Source organism: Cervus elaphus, chromosome 5, assembly GCF_910594005.1.
Source record: "Cervus elaphus chromosome 5, mCerEla1.1, whole genome shotgun sequence".
NCBI classification, from domain to species: domain Eukaryota; kingdom Metazoa; phylum Chordata; class Mammalia; order Artiodactyla; family Cervidae; genus Cervus; species Cervus elaphus.
The window spans coordinates 10,254,957-10,274,821 of record NC_057819.1 but is presented as its reverse complement, the minus strand read 5'-3'; the positions used below and the strand labels follow the sequence as shown (position 1 = coordinate 10,274,821).

The 19,865-nt window shown below is 49.3% G+C and overlaps 1 protein-coding gene, 1 non-coding gene and 1 pseudogene across 7 annotated transcripts in view; 1 reads left to right on the top strand and 2 right to left on the bottom strand.

The window, feature by feature from the left end:
* Positions 1–5,949, bottom strand: part of PXN (paxillin) — a 42,642-nt gene extending 36,693 nt beyond the window's left edge. For 3 of the 6 annotated variants that reach the window (XM_043901629.1, XM_043901630.1, XM_043901632.1), the window contains exon 1: positions 5,775–5,949. In XM_043901629.1, coding sequence (XP_043757564.1) covers positions 5,775–5,787 — 13 coding nt within the window. In that variant the 5' untranslated portion in view covers positions 5,788–5,949. The remainder of the gene's footprint in view (positions 1–5,774) is intronic. The other 3 variants (XM_043901636.1, XM_043901637.1, XM_043901638.1) reach the window with 3 other exon arrangements.
* Positions 5,786–9,384, top strand: LOC122693132 (annotated as a pseudogene).
* A 10,268-nt stretch (positions 9,385–19,652) lies between these two features.
* On the bottom strand, positions 19,653–19,793 carry LOC122695707. Its single transcript, XR_006341470.1, has one exon. It is a non-coding gene; the product is annotated as a U4 spliceosomal RNA (small nuclear RNA).
* Positions 19,794–19,865: the final 72 nt, after the last annotated feature.

Here is a 19,865-nt window from a genome sequence, read left to right as displayed (position 1 = left end):
CAGTGAGCACCCACATACGCTCTAGCTCTACCTAGATTCAGTCACGGTTGATGTTTTGCCATTTTTTTGTACACACATGCACAAGTTTCCCCTCTTTTCCTCTTTACATATACACACAGTATATACACATCCTCCCTACGTTTTCTACTACATCATTTAAAACTGAGTTGCAGACATGGTGATACTTCACTCCCAAATACTTTCGCCTGCACCTAACAATAACAATGTTCTCCCGTAAAACCACAATACCACAATCACAGGAGAAATAAGCATTAAGAGGCCATCTTTAAGGGGAAACTTGGCCACTGGGGCTCTGCTGGGCCTGGCCAACCACACGTTCTGCCTGCCTCTGGCCCAGCACCCACGGCCTCCCCTGAGCCCCACTGGTTAGGCCATCAGTCCGTTAATTGGGAGACTTCTCTGGTCGAGAATGGACGCTTGAGGCCAAATGCGAGGCTCCTAACAGGACCTGAAAAGGCAAAATAGACCTGGGAGGCCATGGGGCTCCAGGCCTATCCCAGGTCAGGAGATGATCTCTGGACACTTACTTATTTTACTTCATTATTTTTATTTTGGTCACACTGTGAGGCATGCAGGTTCTTAGTTCCCTGGCCAGGAATAGAACCTGTGGCCCTGCAGTGGAAGCTTGGAGTCCCACTCACTGGACCATCAGGAAAGTCCCCCGGCCACCACTTTTAAGCTGTTAGTTTGTCAAGATTTCTGGGAAAATTAAACTTCCTAATGCTTTCTCTTTCTCTCTCCCTCTCACAGGATATCCTCAGTTCTCCACCTGAAGGGTTTCTGAGGACTTCTTCCTCTGGCAATGGGCTGGCTCCAAGTGGGAGCCAGGTGCAAACACCTGAACAAAGACAGGAGAGTTTACGGAGTTGGGGGTCACAGAGGGCTTCTGACTCTAACCCCAAAGAGTAGGAGAGGGAGCCCGGAGCCTGCGCCGGTTCTCAGCACCAGCTGTGCTGTAAGCTCGCAGCTCTGTCTTGAGGCTAACCAGTGAGTGGACAGGCAACCGGTGGACAGATAGAAGGGAGGTCCTCCGATGGGCAGGAGACCCTGCCAAAAGTGCCTGGCCTCCTATCCTCAGCACGGCATCCTCGAGAAAGAACCAACGAGAAGGGAGAGGCCGCAGAGAACAGGAAAGGACGGCGTGAGACTGAACAGAAAACGAGGGGACACCCCTGGCAGTCCAGCGGTTAAGACTCCACACACACCTCTACTGCAGGGGACACGGGCTCAATTCCTGAACTGAGATTCCCGCGAGCCGTGTGGTGATGGCCAAAACAAAAGAGAGAAGAGACTGGGGGTATGGGAAAGGCGGAGAAAGATTTTTAGCATCCTAGAAACAGAAAGCTATCAAACCAACAAGCAAACCAGATCCAATCCAGTGTCAAGAACAGACGTGGAAAATGGGTCACAAGATTTAAATCCAAGCCATGCCACTCGCGAGTTAAAGAACTTGGGCAAGTGGGCTCACCCTATCTGTGCCTCCATTTTATCATCTGTAAAATGGGTGGTAGTAATAGTAACAGAAACTGCGCCTCATAGGGCCAACACAATTCAAAGAGACCACGCGGGTAAGGTGCCCAGCCCAGGGCTCGCACATAGTAAGTGCTCAATAAACATTACGGAAAGGGTTCTGCAAACACCGTAAAAAGTGAAAGTGTTCTACAGACAGCTGTGATCACGAACGAAGGCACTGAGACCAGGACAACCCAGGGGAGGGCTGGGATGAGAAGGAAGTGGAAGAGAGTTTTTCCAGTCTCTGCCCTGGGAATGAGAGAAAGGCCTCAGGGAAGCTTTGGGAAGTCAGTCCCCTCAGGCATGAGGATCCTGGGATGCTCCCTCGGGGGGACTCAAACCCACAGTGGCAGGGCTCTGGCCCACAGCAGCCCGAACCCCTCCCCACCACGCTCTGGCTGCCCAGCGGTAAGGGCACCTGCTGAAGAACCAGACCCACCAGGGTCTGAGTGTCCGCTCCACACCTCACTAGCGCACAGCCTAGGAGGAGATCTGGGGCTGACGCAGGGCCCCCAAGGAGCACACCACCACCCCACAGGCCACCCCTGCCACAGGCCCAGCAGCTGGGTGCCCTTGACCCTGCCCTAACACACAGAGGCACCACAGATGGGCGAGCCCAAAGTCCAGACTTTCCATGGAAACAGAGAGGCTCCGTAGCCTGGAATGCCCCAGGCAATTCCCCTGTTCCCCAGTACTCCCCCCCAAGGACAATGAGGCACTGTGTTCCAGAGGGTCAAGACTGCTGAGAAGCTGCAAGGAGACAGGTCCAGATCCCAGAGGCAACTGGGCATTGCCAACAGCTGGCTGCTCCCCCTGCGAGGGGTGGGAACGGCAAAGCTATCGAGGCCTGAACCAGCCTACCCACTGCGACTGGACGATGGCCCCAAGGGCAGAAGTTTAAAAGGTACCTAGCAATTACTCAGCAGGCCGCATGGCTCATTCCCCTGGTTGATTACCAAGCACTCACTAACTCATTAGCCCCCCACCCCCACCCTGTGGGGCTCAGCCGTAAAGAATCTTCCTGCAGTGCAGGAGAGGGCAGTTCGATCCCTGGGTGGGGAAGATCCCCTGGAGGCGGGCATGGCCTGGAGAATCCCCATGGACAGAGCAGCCTGGTGGACTGTGGTCCATGGGGCTGGAAAGAGTCGGACATGACTGAGCACGCACACACACACGTACTACCTTATTATGAAGATGACCAGGTCTGGAAGTGGATCGACCTGGGTTACAATCCCAACACCCCCACTGAACTTTTCTGACTCAGATTTCTGCATCCGTCAAGCGCAGATTAAACACCTCCCTCCCGGAATCGCTGTGATGATACCAAAGAGTGCTGAGTAGGATGCCTGGCTCCTATCAAACGCAAGTGATCACTGTTAGCCCCCAGCTGTGGTCACGGTCCCCATCCCCCCACCCCCCAAGCACGCTAAAAAACGTGGAGGGGAGGGCAGAACATGATCAGAGTGCCTCTGTGTGTTGTGAGAGCTCTGTCCAGGAAACTCCAGCCAGAACTGGAACACACAGAACTCCCAGCCAAACCAGCATCTAAACAGTAATGAGGAAAGCCACCAGCAACCACCCCGGAGCACAAAGCAGACAGAACACCCAGGGAAGGGCCGGACTCTCTGGGTGTACTTACGGTTTTCTGCCCAAAGAGCTATAACTTTGTAACTTATTAAACAACACATGGTGAGTTTGTCACTAACAGCTACAAGGAGGGGAGGGCGCCCCAGTTTTTTTTTCTTTTAGACCAAAAAATAAAAAACAAAGTCACAGCACAGACTCTGACCCCTCTAGACTTGCCACAGGTCAGACTCTTCTGTTTTAGGGACCAAGAGACTCACAGCTGACAGCACTCTCAGGAGAAAAATAAAAACAAGCGGCTTGGCCTCTGGGTCCAGCCTAACTGCGGAAAACAGCTGACGGGCAGGGTGCTGAGCAGCCATCCAGACAGCTGATGGGGGTTGAGAGCAGAGGCGAATTCCTCTCTCCTCCTGCACGCCCCATTCCGCCCACCCCAGGCTCCAGTCGGTCAGCCAGGCGTGGCTGGCCCCCTGGGAGCTTAGGCCAAGGAAGCCAGGCAGCCCAGATTCAGACAACTGAGGAGCCTGTGGGGGGAGGCAGGAGAAGTAGTTACAGGTGGCAGCCATCACCTCTCTGAGACCCCCTCGTCTCGAAGAAAGGCCTCGTGGTGCACAGAGCTGCAGATGCAGGAGAGAGGGACTGAGTTTCCAATCATGATGTCGTCATCTTACGACTGTGCAACCTTGGGCCAGCGAATCAACCTCTCTTAGCCTCAGTTTTCTCCATTTGTAAAGGCCAGCAGTTCTGATAGCAGGGACCCTTAAGGGGCTCCTTGAAAAGAGTTGCTGTGAAGATAGGACAGTTGAGGTACGGGGAAATACTCCAGGAACAGCAAATCTAAATTTCTACAATCTGCTCTGCCAGGACACTTTCTTTCCTTTCAGAGACAACTCAGTTTCCTGGCCCTAAATGGAAGACTGTCAGAGGACAGGAATTCCGAGCTTCAACAGGGAACTCTACAAAGACTTTCTCAGTCCTTCAAACAGCACGGGGCCTGTCTGGAAGCAATGGAACCCACACCAGCATTTCAGAAACTGTGACTCTGCTTGTGAGTTCCCACAGGGAAAGCATTGAAACTTTCAGATCCTGATTCGAAAAATATCCCCCAGCCTCCTTTCAGTTCGGTTATTTTTATGCAAAAAAAAAAAAAAAAAAATACCTGCCTGGAAGCCATGCCAACCTTGAGTGTGCTGGAAATATGGGTGCCAAGCCTGACCCAAAGGCAGAACTATGCTTGGCAGCCATTGTACTCTGCAAAACCGGCAGGACTGCACACTCTCCTCAGCTCCAGGATCTTGGGGGTCAGGGGGTTGGGGAGGCACCCTGATCCCCAAAGGAAGCTTCTGGGAAGCAGTCACGCCCCAATCCTCCTCCCTGTTCCCTTGGAAGTCCAGTGCCTACAAATAACCAGTCTTAATTTAGTGCCCTGTGCGGCTCAGGGGAGGCCCATCAGTCCTGTCTGATGAATCCACCCCTAAGAGCTTGAGACAGAGAAAGCATCAGTGGTCACACAAGCCACCCACAGTCCATAGAGGGAAGACAAGGCTCCTACAGAGAAGAAACTTTCCTCCCCCTCCTCAACTCCCTGGCTCAGAGGCCTCCCAGCTCCAGGCGTGAAGGGGAGGGAGGGAGAGTGAATCCTCCCACTCCAGGGTTCACAGTGCTCAAGGCATTCCTAGAACCCTGGCACCAACGCCCCTGGGTTTAGCATCTGGTTCCAGAAGATACTTTCTCCTGCCCAAACTCCAGATCAAGGCTGGACTGAAGAAAAATAGTTTGGGAGCTCCAGTCACATGAAAACAGTAAAACTCTGTTCTGGGCATCCTATCCTCCTTACCTGTGTGGCTTCCCGCAAGGTACTACCAGCCTGGACAAGTTCAGAGATGGCCACACCTCGGGGGCCCACTTCCCACCTCATTCCCCTGGCAGACACCAGTCTGTCTCCCCAGCTTACGCTTCTAGGATGAGGCTGGTCCACTGAGCGGCCAGGGCAGGGAAATGGACCCAGGGCCTTAGTGGGGCAGAAAGGAGCCTTGTCTTTGTGGGGATGTGGTCATGGAGGCTCATCCCTAACCTGTCAATCTGACCTGTGAAATAAAAGGGGTAGACTCGGAGGGACTACCCCTGAGGTGCCGGATGTCCATCCGTGAAGTGGGGGTGGTCCTCCAGGGGCTGGAAGCAGGCCCCGGCTGCGCGATCAGGCAGCTGATCCCCAAATTGGGTGTTCCAACTGTGCGATGGGGGTGGGGGAGCCCTGTGTGAAGTGAGGGTCCCGCAGCGGGGGAGGTGGTCAGGTCCCGGCAGTGGGGGTCCGTCCCTGAGGCGGACCAGGCGGGTCCCTGACGAGCAAGCAGGTCCCTGAGGCTGAGCTGGGATATGGGGGTGGATCCCCGAGGTCGGAGGGTCCGGAGGTGGGGCTGTCCTCGAGGCGAAGGGGTGGCGGCTGTGAGCACGGCGGCTGGCCTGGCCTGGGACTCAGGCCCAGCCCGGGATCCGGTCCTGCCTAGCCGGGGCTAGCCGGAACCAGAGCCGGGACCCGGGCCGCAGCGGGTGGGATTCAGCCCGCCGCTCGCGCGCTCGCTCGCGCCCGCCCCGGCCCGGGGCCCGGAGCCGCGCGCCCCTCTCTGCCTCCTCCCTCAGCCCCTCCAGTCACTCACCGAGGTCGTCCATGGCTGGGGGGCCGCGGGCGCCGGGAGCCGGCTCGGCGTCGCGCTCGCTGCCCGTCCCCTGGCCGCTCCTCGCCGCCGCGCAACTTTTCCGCCGCGAGCCTCGGCCCGGAACGGAACGCGCCGCCGCCGCCGCGCGCGCCCGCGCCCGCCGTACGGCCCGCCCCCGCGAGAACGCGCGCCCCGCCCCCGCCGCGCGCTCCGCCCTTGGGCGCCCCCGCGAAGCTGCTGGTCCCGCCCCGTGCGCACTCTGGCCACGCCCCCTCCGCCGACCGGCGAGAGCGCGCCCAGCCGGGGCGGCGAGCGCCGCAGGGCGGGGCGGCGGCGCCGCCTTGCGGCCAAGTCGGCAGGTGGGAGGCTCCCGGGTTTCGAGCCCTCTGTCAGTCTTTCGGTCCCCGGGTCGCATGCCTGACTGTCTGGCTAACATATGCATCCACCTATCTTGACGTCTCACAATCTCACCTGTGTCTGTCCGTCCATCGGTCACTCACTTATCACGCCGCTGTCCACTGGAGAGTCAGATTTGTCCGCCCGTCCATCTACGTCCATCTTCCAGTAAGTTGCCACCCCACCAAAGAAGACCCTGAGTTAGTACCAGGTAAGGCTGATGCTGAAGCTGAAACTCCAATACTTTGGCCACCTCATGCGAAGAGTTGACTCATTGGAAAAGACCCTGATGCTGGGAGGGATTGGGGGCAGGAGGAGAAGGGGACGGCAGAGGATGAGATGGCTGGATGGCATCATCGACTCGATGGACATGAGTTTGAGTAAACTCCGGGAGTTGGTGATGGACAGGGAGGCCTGGCGTGCTGAGATTCATGGGGTCGCAAAGAGTCGGAGACGATTCAGCGACTGAACTGAACTGAACTGAAGGCTGGGGAGGTTTGAAGGACCTTTCCTGGGGTCGCCCTCTGGATCCGTGGCAGTGCAATCTCTCAGCCCAGCCTTTGAGGCCAGATTCAATATTTTCAAGGTTTGTTGTTGTTTAGTCACTAAGGCTTATCTGACTCTTTGCGACCCCATGGACTATAGCTCGCCAGGCTCCTCTGCCCATAGAATTCTCCAGGCAAGAATACTGGAATGGGGCCATTTCCTTCTCCAGGGGAATCTTCCCGACCCAGGGATCAAGCCCACTCTCTGGGGTCTTCTTCATTGGATTGTTGACTGCTGAACTACCCAGGGAAGCCCATTTTCAAGGTTATATATTCTTTAATCTTACACATATCCATCCTCCCTAGAAGGAGACTTTTCCAAAATTCTGGGCAGAGCAAAAAGGACCCCACCTTAGACCCTAAGGGAAAAAGTACAAGGAGGTTACACCAAGTGCTGGGCACGGTTTCCTGAAACACCCCACTGCCACCCCAGGCCCCAGAGGGGCTTTGCTCTCACAGACTCAGAAATCATGTGATAGCACCACCTGCCGTGGTTTTTTTTTTTCCCCACCTGCCATTTATTGAGTGCCAGCTCTATCAATAGAATGAACAGGCTGTAAGCTGGGTGCTTCTGTGCTTTCTTGCATTTAATTCTGACCACAAACCTAGGAAATGACCACTAGTATCCCCTTTTTCAGTTGAAAAAGTTAAAACCAGAGAGATTGAGTTACCCAAGGTCACGGAGCTGATAAGCGGGACTGAGATCTGAACCTGGGAAGACCTAACTAAGGCCTCTGTAGGACACCAGCTACTCTGCCAGGTGAAACTATTGTCCTTAGACCAATCCCACAGCATACACGTGTCCCTGTTACAAAGGTCTTAAACCACCCCCCCCCCCTTTTCTTTAAGGTGGATCAACTATTTTTTAAATATTTATTTATTTATTTGGCTGTGTTGGGTCTTAGTTGTGTCATGTGGGATCTTTCGTTGTGGCACTCAGGCTCTCTAGTTGGAGTGCACAGGCTTAGTTGTTCCCTGGCATGTGGGATCCTAGTTCCCCAACCAGGGATCAAACCTGAGTTCCTTGCATTGCAAGGTGGATTCTGACCATTGAACCACTGGGGAAGTCTCTCAAACCTTTCTTTTCAAAGCAATACTCCCTGAAAAGAAAAACACCAATTAAGCTGGCAATTATGCCTTTGGTGGGTGAAGTTCTAAGGATGGGCTTCCCTGGTGGCTCAGTCGGGAAAAAAATCTGTCTGCAATGCAAGAAGTGGGTTTGATATATGGGTCAGGAAGGTCCCCTGGAGAAGCGAATGACTACTCACTTCAGTATTCTTGCCTGGAGACTCCCATGGACAGAGGAGCCCAGCGGGCTACAGTCCATGGGGTTGCAAAGAGTCAGGCATGACTGAGTGACTAAGCACATCAACTGGAATGTTCTAAAGAGAACTGAGGCTTTGTGGTTCAGTGCTGTGACCTTGGACACTCAGTCCCTTACCTGGGATTTCCTCCCCGCGGGGACTCCCATCCCTGAGCCATCAGACTTGGTTAATTCAAACCAGGTTTTCTCATACTTCCTCAAGATGAACTGATGTTGCCTCTCCTCACTACCCAGACTGGGGTCCATATGGCATCGTTTTGGGTTCCCATCGTAACTTAAAGGGAAACTTGAACCATATCCAGAGCCCTTGATGTCCTGCAAATAAGGAGGAAACTGTCCTCAAATTCCTTGCATCAGAAACTCACTTGTGTGTGTGTGATCAGTCACTCAGTCATGCCCAACTGTTTGTGACTGCATGGAGCTCGCCAGGCTCCTCTGTCCATGGAATTTTCTAGCAAGAATACTGGAGCGGGTTGCATTTCCTCCTCCAGGGGATCTTCCTGATCCAGGGATCTTACTCCCATCTCTTGCTTCTCCTGCATTGCAGGCAGACTTCTTTACCACTGAGCCACCAAGGAAGGGAAACCCACTTAGGTGGCACCAACTTTAACTTTCAAATGAAACAGCATGTCTACAAAAGGAAAAGTCATGACATCTACATCACAAATCTGAAGAGAACCTTGCAGAAGCTTCTGTTGGCAGCTCATGCCATCGTTGTCATTGAAAACCCAGTGGACACCAGTGTCATTTCCTCCGAGAATACTGGCCTGTGGGCTGTGCTGAAGTTTGCTGCTGCCACTGGAGTCGTTCCTATTGCTGGCCGCTTCTCTCTTGGAACCTTCACTAACCAGATCTAGGCAGCCTTCCAGGAGCCAAGGCTTCTGGTGGTTACTAATCACAGGGCTGACCACCAGCCTCTCACAGAAGTCTCTTCACCTGCCTTCCATTGATCTATGTGACACAGACTCTCCTCTGTGCTCTGGGCCCAGCCATCCCGTGTGATAACAAGGGAGCTCACTCAGTGGGTCTGATGTGGTGGGTGCTCGCCCTAGAAGTTCTGCGCATGCGTGACACCATCTCCTGGGAACACCCTGGAAGGTTATGCCCCATCTTTCCTTCTACGGAGATGCTGAAAGGGATTGAAAAGGAAGAGTGGGCAGCAGCTGAGAAGGCTGTGACCAAGGAGGCATTTCAGGGTGAATGGAGTGCTCCAGCTCCTGAGCCCACCGATGCTCAACCTGAGGTGGTGGGCTGGTCCAGAGGTGGGCAGGAGCTCTCTGGGCCTCTTCTGCAGTTCCCCACTGAAGACTGGTCTGCAGCTCCCACCACTCAGGCCACTGAATGAGTAGGAACAACCACTGTGGTTGTTGAGGAACAACCACAACAGTCTTAAGCTGTTCTACAAACTTTTTTTATTTTTTTATTTTTGGCTGCACTGGGTCTTAGTTGCAGCACACAGAATCTTTAGTTATGGCATGTAAATGCTTAGTTGCAGCATGTAGGGCCTAGTTCCCCAACCAGGGATCAAACCCGGGACCCCTGCATTGGGAGCACAGAGTCTTAGTCACTGGACCACCAGGTGGGGGGTGGGGAAGTCTCCACAAACTCTTTAAGTGGAGATAGGTTGATGGAAAATAAACAGTCTCTAAAAGAAAAAAAGAAGAACTGACATTGACAGGACACTGATGGACAGTGCTGCCAAAACTGAATTCAGAGTCTGCACGATGAGAAAAGAACCTCCAAGAAGGTGGATGCACCGTGGGACCACTCCATGGCCGAGATTGCTGAGGGCCCTCTAGTCCATGGAATGTCTGTCTCTTCGTCTGTGTTGTTCTTTCCACGTTCATGGCTCTGGATGGCTCTTCCTGTCCCAGCCCACAGGCCCCTCTGCTCAGCAATGTAGGGTAGAGGTTAAGTACACAGCTCACTGGACTAAGAAAGACCCAGTTCCAGCTATCTTCCTTGATGGTGGTGAATCTCAGTCCATTTTGCTCATTGCACCTGTTTCCTCCTCTGCAGAAAGTAGATAAATAATAGCTACCTGTCAGAGTCATCATAGGATCAAACAAGATACTACACACTTACACCTCAGTCTATCCCTGGTCATCAACAAGCACTGTCTAACTCAGGCCTAGGTATGCCATCTCAGTTGCTCAGTGGTGTCCAACTCTTCGCGATCCCATAGACTGTAGCCCACCGGGCTCCTATGTCCATAGGATTTTCCAGGCAAGAATACTGGACTGGGTTGCCATTTCCTACTCCAGGGAACTCAGGGCTTATCCCCTAGAAACAAAATGCAATGTATGCAATTAAAAATTTTCTAGTAGCTGCATTGAAAAAGATCAAAAGAAACAGTTAAAATGAATCTTAGTATATTTTATCTAATCCGGTCTATCCTAAATGTTACCATTTCAACTTGTAATCAATATAAAAATATCAGTTAGATAGCTCACCTTTTTTTTAGTAGGAAGTCTCTGAAATCGCATTTGCATGTTACGCTTACGCATTTCATTTCCAGTAGCCACAGTCCTCGGACTCAAGAGCCTCATGTGGGCTAGTGGCTACCACCCTGGACGGCACAGATTTAAATGTTAGCTGGCATCATTATTTGGGGGAGTGGGGAGATTTCAACCTAAAAGCCATTTTCTCAGAAAACCATTCCTTGGCCTGGTAGACTGTGTCAGGGCTCCTGTGATTATGACCTGTTTTTAGCACTCTTCGTAATTGTACAGTTGACTCGGAAAACACTGGTTTGAACTGCACAGGTCCACTAATAAGCAGGTGTTTTGTTTTGTTTTGTTTTTTATGGCTGCTTAGTTTGCAGGATCTTACTTCCCCGACCAGGGATTAAACCTGTGATCTGGGCAGTGAATGCCCCGAAGAATCCTAACCACTGGACTGCCAGGGAATTAAAGTTATTACAAAGGATTTTTTGTAATAACAAAAAATTACAAAGGATTTTTTTTTTTCAACAAATGTAGGTACTACAAGACCTGAGGTTAATTGAATTCGTGAATGCAGAACTGGAGACACGGGGCTGACTATGGCACTTAAGCATCTAAGGATTTTGGTATATTGGGGCTCCAGGAACCAATCATAGGTACCGAGGAACTGTAATGAAATACTTATGCACTTGCTTGCATCTGTCTCTCTCCTCCTAGATTCCAGGCTTCAGGAAGGCAAAGGCCAGGTTTGTCTCATTCACTGCTCTACCCAATGCCTGGCATAGGGCACAGGCTACAGTAAGTGTGCAATAAAAATATGTTGTCTGAATAACATCTATTAATTGAATGAATTAAATTTACCACTGCACTAATTGATGTTGGGAAGAAAGAGGGGATGGGTGTGTATGTTAGTCACTCAGTCATGTCTGACCCTTTGCGATCCCATGGACTGTAGCCCGCCAGGCCCCTCTGTCCATGGAATTTTCCAGGCAAGAATACTGGAGTGGGTTGCCATGCCTTCTTCATGGGGATCTTCCCAACCCAGGGATCGAAACTGCCTTTCCTGTGTCTCCTGCGTTGGCAGACAGGTTCTTTACTGCTGTACCACCTGGGAAGCCCAGAAAGATCCCTGTGGTGATAGTTTAGTTGCTCAGTCGTGTCTGACTCCTGTGACCCCATAGACTGTACCCCGCCAGGCTCCTCTATCCATGGGATTCTCCAGGCAAGAATATTGGAGTGGGTTGCCATTTCTTTCTCCAGGGGATCTTCCCTACCCAGGAATCAAACCCAGGTATCCTGCATTGCAGGCAGATTCCCATAATTCCCCCCAAATTAATGACCAGTTGTAGATTCTTATAGGCCATTCTTTTTCACACATATTGAGAACATTTATTGCTTAGCATGTGGGAAACACCTGTTGAGTCATTTACATTATTATCTCATTTAATCCTTGCAAAGATCCAATGGGGGATTCTATGCCTGTTTTCCAGGCCAGGAAACTGAGGCTTGCTTAGCATGTGGGAAACACCTGTTAAGCCATTTACATTATTATCTCATTTAATCCTTGCAAAGATCCAATGGGGGATTCTATGCCTGTTTTCCAGGCCAGGAAACTGAGGCTTATAAATGAAGCCACGTGCCCAAGGTCACACAGGTATGATGTGACAAAGCCGGGATTCAAACCCAGGACTGTCTGACTGCAGAGTCTAGGTCATGGCTCCTGAAGTGGGGCTTGGAGATTGTGTCACACCCCTCAGCAAGTTTCAACTTCCCCAGAAGGCTTGGACACAGTGCCTTGAGAAGGCTCTGCTATTCCTGAATTTGGGGGGAGGCCACCCCCCCACTCCCCTGGAGCAGGAAGTGGCAACCCACTTCAGTATTCTTGCCTGGAGAATCCCATGGAGAGGGGAGCCTGGTGGGCTATAGGGTCCACAAGGTTGCAAAGAGTCAGACACAACTGAAACAGCACACATGCACCCCCCACTCACTGTCCTGCTTAAAACCTTGCTGACACCAATATAAAGCCCAATGACTCCCCGGGACCTCTGACCTCATTAGAGGACCCAGTGCAAGGTATCTTCTCCTCAACTCTCCTTTCTCAGCTCCAGTCACAGGGAATGACTTTCAATTCCCCCAAGAGGTCACATCCTCCTGGCTCCAGACCCCTGCTGATAACTTGGCTGAAATGCATCTTGCCCTCTTTCTCCTGGTTAACTTCTCTCTTCCCTCATTTCACAGCTCAACCACCCCCTCCTCCAGGAAACCTTCCCTGACCACCACACAGGCTTGGATAATTGATCCTACAACACCCACCAAACTACATAACTCTATGTCAGGCACTACAGAGAGCCTTTTCCCTATATGATCTCATTTAACACCCACAAAATCTCTACAGCACTGGCATGTCAGAATGATCTGGAAAGCTTTTAAAAAAAATTTTTTTTTTTTTTTTTTTGCCCCAGAACTAACACTCAGAAATTCTGATTGAAAAAAAAGAAAAAAGAAATTCTGATTGAGTTGACCCAGAATGCAGCCTGGGCACCAGGATTTGTTAAAAGTTCCCCAGATGAAATTTTAAATGCTCAGCCAGGGTGGAGACCTGCTGGCTTCTGAGAGAGACGTGGCCTTTTTCAGCCAGGAAAGCTGAGGCACAGAGAACTTTCCTGGCCTTTTTCAGCCAGGAAAGCTGAGGCACAGAGAACTTAAGTAAGCAACCTAAGGTCACGCAGCTAATGAATGGTGGAGCAAGGATTTTATATATATTTATTTGTTTTATTTGTTTATTTGTTATATTTATATATTTTATATATATTTGTTTGTTTTTGGCTGTGCTGAGTGTTGTTGCGCAGGCTTTTTTCTACTTGTGGTGAGCCGGGGCTTCTCTCTAGTTGTAGTGTACTCACTGAGGTCGCTTCTTTTGTTGCAGAGCACAAGCTCTAGAGAGCACAGGCTTCTGTAGTGGTGACACATGGGCTCAGTAGTTGTGGTTCTCAGGCTCTAGTGCACAGACTCAGTAGTTCTGGTTCCCCGGGCTTAGTTGCTCTGCGGCATGTGGGATCTTCCTAGACCAGGGATCAAACCCAGATCAATCCATGCCTCCTACATTGGCAGGCAGATTCTTTACCACTGAGCCACCAGGGAAGCCCCGGAGCAAGGATTTGAACCCAGAAAGTCTGTTTTCAAAGCTTCATTGGAAAAAAAAAAAAATCAGTTGGTCTCAGTTCATTTCCCCAGCGATGAACTGGGAGCCAGCTCCCTTCTGAGACAGACGCTGAGGGCCCCTCGGGCATGGGATATTTTTAACCAAGAGAAGCCAGTGATTCCTGCAGCCAGCCTGCAGTGACTTGAACACTGGGGAGATTGTTTCAGGGCTTATGGACCCTCTTGCTGCTGAAATATGCCTCTGAGTCCAGCCTTCTGTCCCCTGAAGCCAGTAGGTCCAGGCTGGCTCAGGCGACAGGGGTGGAGGGGGTAGGGTGGGGGTTGGCTCCATCTGGAACTGATGTTTCCAAGCATATTTCCATACATGGTGGAAGGGGAGAGGGTCAGGATTACCTCACCCAACCCAGCCCCTTCTCCCTGCTTTCTGCCTGGAAAGGAGAACAAACAAGTGTTGGAACTGGATATGAATTCACCCTCCTCCTTCTTCCCCTCCCTAACCCAGAGGAGTCCTGTGAAAGCTGCAGAACATGTCCAAACACACACATCGAACATTCTCCAGACGCTCTCCTATGTGGCTTTGTGGGAGGATACATTGGTATAGTGTTAGGGGAACCCAACTTGGGGGCTCCTCTTAAAATGCAAAATGTGGGAATTGCCCTGGTGGTCCAGTGGTTAGGAATCTGCCTTCCAATGCAGGGGAGGAGGATTCCATCCCTTTTTGTGGAACTAAGATCCCACATTCTACTCAACACAAGGAGAAGCTCGCAGGCAGTAGCAGACCCAGCGCAGCAAAAAAAAAAAAAAGAAAGAAAGAAAGAACGAACTACTAAATAAGTTCTAAGAAAAATAAACAAATAAAATGCAAAATATGAATGGCTTTTGTGCAAGCAATCTCACCTACAGAATTTCCCCTAGAGATAGCTTACTGGGAGGCAGAATTCCCCCCAAAATACCCCCATGAGTTGGCAAAGATGTACATTCAAGGATGTTCATCACAGCTTTGCTCATCATTGGAAAAAAACCGGCAACCACCCAAATGTCCATCCATAGGGGACTGGTGAGCTGAAGTGGGATGTATCTATGTGGGGAGAGGGGAGCTATGAGCTGACATGGAAAATAGGTCCACCATCTATCAGTTTAGCAGAAAGAAAAAGGAAATAGTAGAACTGGATGTGGGGTTCCCCAGTGGCTCAATCTGTCTCCAAAGCAGAAGATGCAAGTTTGATCACTGGATCAGGAAGATCCCCTGGAGGAGGGCACAGCAACCCACACCAGTACTCTTGCCTGGAAAATCCCATGGACAGAGGAGTCTGGTGGGCTACAGTCCATGAGGTCACAAAGAGTTGGACACAACTGAAGCTGCTGAGCGCGCACACATGCACAGAACTGAATGTAGAGTATAATCCAGTGTTGGTTAATAAGTAGGCTGGCACATAAATAGAACGATTTGGAGGAATAATCTCACCTATCTGTGGCTGTTTCCTCTAATCCTGGAGGTAGAATTATGGTGATTGTTGACTGTCACTGCTGTATATATATATATATATATATATATATATACACACACACACACATATATATATAATATCTGGATTTGATATACCAACATGCAGTAATTTTATTACCAGATAAAAATTAGATAGTGAAACGGAAACTTATGTGAAAATCAAATGGATCCACTAGAAAATTTGTTCATTTTATGTTCTGTGAATTTTACTTCAGTTAAAAAAAAAAGTCATTGTAACCCAAACTACCCAAAGAAAAATTCCAGTAGAGCTGAGAGCAAGATATTACATGTATGTTCCATGAATTTTACCTTTAAATAAAACACACGGGATTTCCTAGTGGTCCAGTGGTTAATCCAAGAGATACTGGTTCTATCCCTGGTCCGGGAAGATCCCACATGCCTCAGGGCAACTAAGCCCGTGGGCCGCAACTACTGAGCCTGTGCTCTGGAGCTGGGAAGCTGTAGCCACTGAGCCCATGGGCAGCAGATACGGCAGCCCTCACGCCCTAGAGCCTGCGCTCCACAGCAAGAGAATCCATCGCAGTAAGAAGTCTGCGCACACACCTAGAGGGTAGTCCCCACTCTCCGAAAGTAGAGAAAGTTTGAGTGCAGCAATGAAGATCGAGCACAACCGAAAATAAATATTTTTAAGAAACCACGGTGTTGCTTTTCAGCATGTTTTGTTCATATTTTTGGTGGTTTTTCCATGCTTTTCTTTCTTGTAATTGCTTACAAATGAGTCATTACTTACTTGTTATTATGAATTCCAAGAAAATCACACACACACACACACACACACACACACACAATCACATGTTTGCTAGAGCATCATCTGACTTTCCAATCAACACAAAATTTGCCATGGGAGGGAGCATTCTTGTTTTGTCTCTTCCAGACCTGTTTTGACACCCAGGTTAGCCATCTTGGCACCCAACTAAGGTGAAAAGAAATGATTGGAGTGCATTTTCAGACCACACTATCAAAGATATTTTTAGCTCCTTGAAATTTCAGTCTTTGGGTAGCACATGTTGGCTCCTCTTGTAGTTCCCACATTTGGGATGCCCCTTTGGCAGCTATCACTAACCCTCTCTTTCCATCAATTCTGATACATTTGGGTCAATTAGGGACTCTTCTTCCCTTTCCTGGGACCACAGGGTATTCCTTGGTCTTACCAAACCTTCCCTGGGTTCCAGAGAAGTGACGTTAATTTATCTTACTTAGCCATATTTTGATGACTGGTCAGAAAGTGGTTTAAAGGCATGGTTGTGGAAAGAAAAGGGCTTTTTTAGAACCAAACAGTTCCTATGTCAAGGATTGTTCATTCAACAGATTACTGACTACACTGGGGAAAGTGTACGTTTACAACAGAGAGAGAGCAGTTACTGCTTACCTGGCATTTAAATTCAGCATTGATTAGAGTGGCAGGTGTAATACCAAGTTCCCAAGGCCATCTCTGAGGTCCTGCTGAATCAAATCAAGCTGTGGTCTTGGTTACAGGAAATAAGGGGAACACAATCAGTGAAGCTGGAATGTGAGAGTTAGATAACTGTCTTGGACTCAAAAAAAAAATCACTGTCATGAAGAAAAGAAAAAAGACAGAGGGACTTGCTGAGGGTTTTTTTTTTTTTTTGGCTATACAATAGGTCCTTGTTGGTTATCCATTTTAAATACAGCTGTGACCTTCCCAGAGTCACTGCTATCCCTTCCCCCTCGTTGCTGAGATTTTTAAGAACTGGAGATGGAAAATAACATGGAAATGAAAGCCACTCTGGAAGATAATTTGGCAGCTTCTAAAAAACTAAACATGCAACTGACTATATAACCCAGAGAATTTTAAAACAACTTATGCTCAGGGACTTCCCAGATGGTCCAGTGGATAAAAATTCTCCTGCCAAGGCAGGGGACTGGGGTTTGATCCCTGGTCCAGGAAGATTCCACAGGCTGCAGAGCAACTAAGCCTGAGAGCCGCAACTACTGAGCCTGTGTGCCCTGGAGCCTGTGCTTCTTAAGAGAAGACATTGAAAATGAGCCGGCCGCACAACACAGCAAAGAGCAGCCTCCGCTTCCCAAAACCAGGGAAAGCCCCTAGTGCAGCAACAAAGACCCGTCACAGCCCAAAACCAACAAAACAGACTTTTGCTCACACAAAAGCTTGTACAGGAATACTCTTAGCAGCTTTATTTGTGACAGCAAAATACTGGGAACAACCCAGTGTCCTTTCACAGGTGAATGGTTGAACAAACCCTGGTACTTCCATTAATGGAAAACTATTCAGCAAGGGAAAAGAATGCACCAGTGATACATGCAACAACCTGGATGGACCGCAAGAACATATTTTTTATTAAAAAAAAAAGTCAGTCTCAAAAAAAGTCACATACTGTAGATTCTGTTTATATAAAATTCTAAAAAATGAAAACTAATCTATAGTGACAGAAGCAGGAGGGGGCTAGTGGAGAGAGATACTGGGGAGGGATGGATAGCCAAGGAACACCAGGAAACTTTGGGGAGTTGTGGATATGTTCGCCAGCTGGTTTGCATAAATGGTTTCATGGGTGGATCTGTTTTCAAAACTCATCAAATTGTATGCTTTAAATACGTGCAGTTTATTGACTATCAATTATCCCTAAATAGTGCTGCTTGTAAAGAGGAAAAAGAAATAGCAAGAAGGTTTATGTGAGAATTAAGTGAAATAAAGCATATTAAGCACTTTGTATGGAGTCTGGGATATGAAGTCAGCGCTTCACATGGAGTCTGACACACAGTAAGTGCTCAATAGTTGTTGCTGTTGGATCTTGGCTGGTCTCCTGGATGACTCCATCACATGTCCCTGTTTATTTTCTTTATAACATTGAAATAATCTGTAATTATCTAGTTCATATGTTTATTTGTGGTCTGTCTCAAGACTCAGCACTCTGGAGCAGAGATGGGTCTGATGACACCCGGGCGTTCACCACCACCCCTATCCCACCCCTCCCGTCTCCCACCCGCCTGGTGCTGCTTTGCTGCTTTGAACCAGTGGATTCTCACCCACTATCTCCCTGCTTAGAAGTGGCATCCTTTTGCTAGAGGCCAGAGGAATGATTCATAAGTGGCGGCCTAAGCAGGTCAAGGATCTGCCATGCCAGGGGTAGGACTCCTGAGGCCTTCTGTCCATAGACAAGCCTGGCTTCCTAAGAGGACAAAACTTGAGGTAGCCACTATAGTAGAAACCAGCATCTTATTAAGAGTCAGGAGATTTGGTTCCAAGAGCAGCTCTGTCCCGGACTCCATAGTGGGACCTGAACAAGTCTATTGTGCCCATTCCCCTCCTCTTCGTTTTTTTTTTTTTTTTTTTCCTTTAAATACATGTATTTATTTATTTGACTGCACCCATCAGTTCAGTCGTGGCCGACTCTTTGCGACCCCATGGACTGCAACCCACCAGGCTCCTCTGTCCATGAGATTTTCCAGGCAAGGATATTGGAGTGGGTTGCCATTTCCTTCTCCAGAGCATCTTCCCAAACCAGGGATAGAACCCAGATCTCCTGCACTGCAGGCAGATTCTTTACCGACTGAGCTACAAAGGAAGCCCGAACTGGGAGTATGGAGTCTTAACCGCTGGAGCACCTCCTGGTCCTTTTAAAAGGAAACATGAAAAATTTTCAGACCTCCGTCTGCTTCTGTGCATCCGTGACCCTCTTAAGAGTCATGGTGTATGACAAAACCCACTGAAATGTGAAGTAATTAGCCTCCAACTAAAAAAAAAAAAAAAAAAAAAAAAAGAGTCATGGTGATGGGAGCCGAATTGGTCATTTGGCAACTGTGAGCTCCCAGGGGATAACTACAATATTACAACCCAAATCATGCGTGGTACTGTGGGAAACCTCCAGGCGTGACAAGGTGCATGCGTGCTCAGTCATGTCCAACTCTTTGCGACCCTTGTGGGCTTTTAGCCCGACAGACTCCACTGTCCATGGGTTTTTCCAGGTAAGAATACTGGAGTTAGACACGTACCCCTAAATCACGGTAACTAGAAATAGATGAGAAAACGCCGCAACAGAAGCCAACAAACTTTGTGAAGCATACTTTACCTCGAAGAGACGTAAACTCCCCTTAAAACCCACCTAAAATTCAGGAGTTTTCACATCAATATGAAAGCTGATGCGTTCAAACTGTGGTTTTGGAAAAGACTCTTGAGAGTCCCTTAGACAGCAAGGAGATTCAACCAATCAACCCCAAAAAAACAAATCAGTCCTGAACGTTCATTGAAGGATTGACGCTGAAGCTCCAATACGTTGGCCACCTGATATGAAGAACCGACTTACTAGAAAATATTCTGATGCTAGATAAAATTGAGAGAAAAGAGCGTCAGAAAATGAGATAGTTGGCTGATATCAACCGACCTAACATAACGAACACAAGGTTCAAGCTAAAGCTAGCCACAAAAAGAACACAACACTTTATAAACCTAGCAGTAATTAAGAAAACTTTAAGCTTTTTTTTTATACAAGTAAGATTCAGTCTCCGTAGAGACTGTCAAAAATTGCCAATGCCGACTATATTTCAAGTCGTCATGGCGGGGTATTGGGAAAAGTTTTCAATTAGCAATAATCGCGCCTCGGATAAACCTCATTGGCTACGATACTGCCACTGCGCAAAGCTGGAGGACGTGAGCACGCACCCGCTTCCCCCACGGCTGACAACGCCCTTTACACTGAGGGTGAGCGACCACCG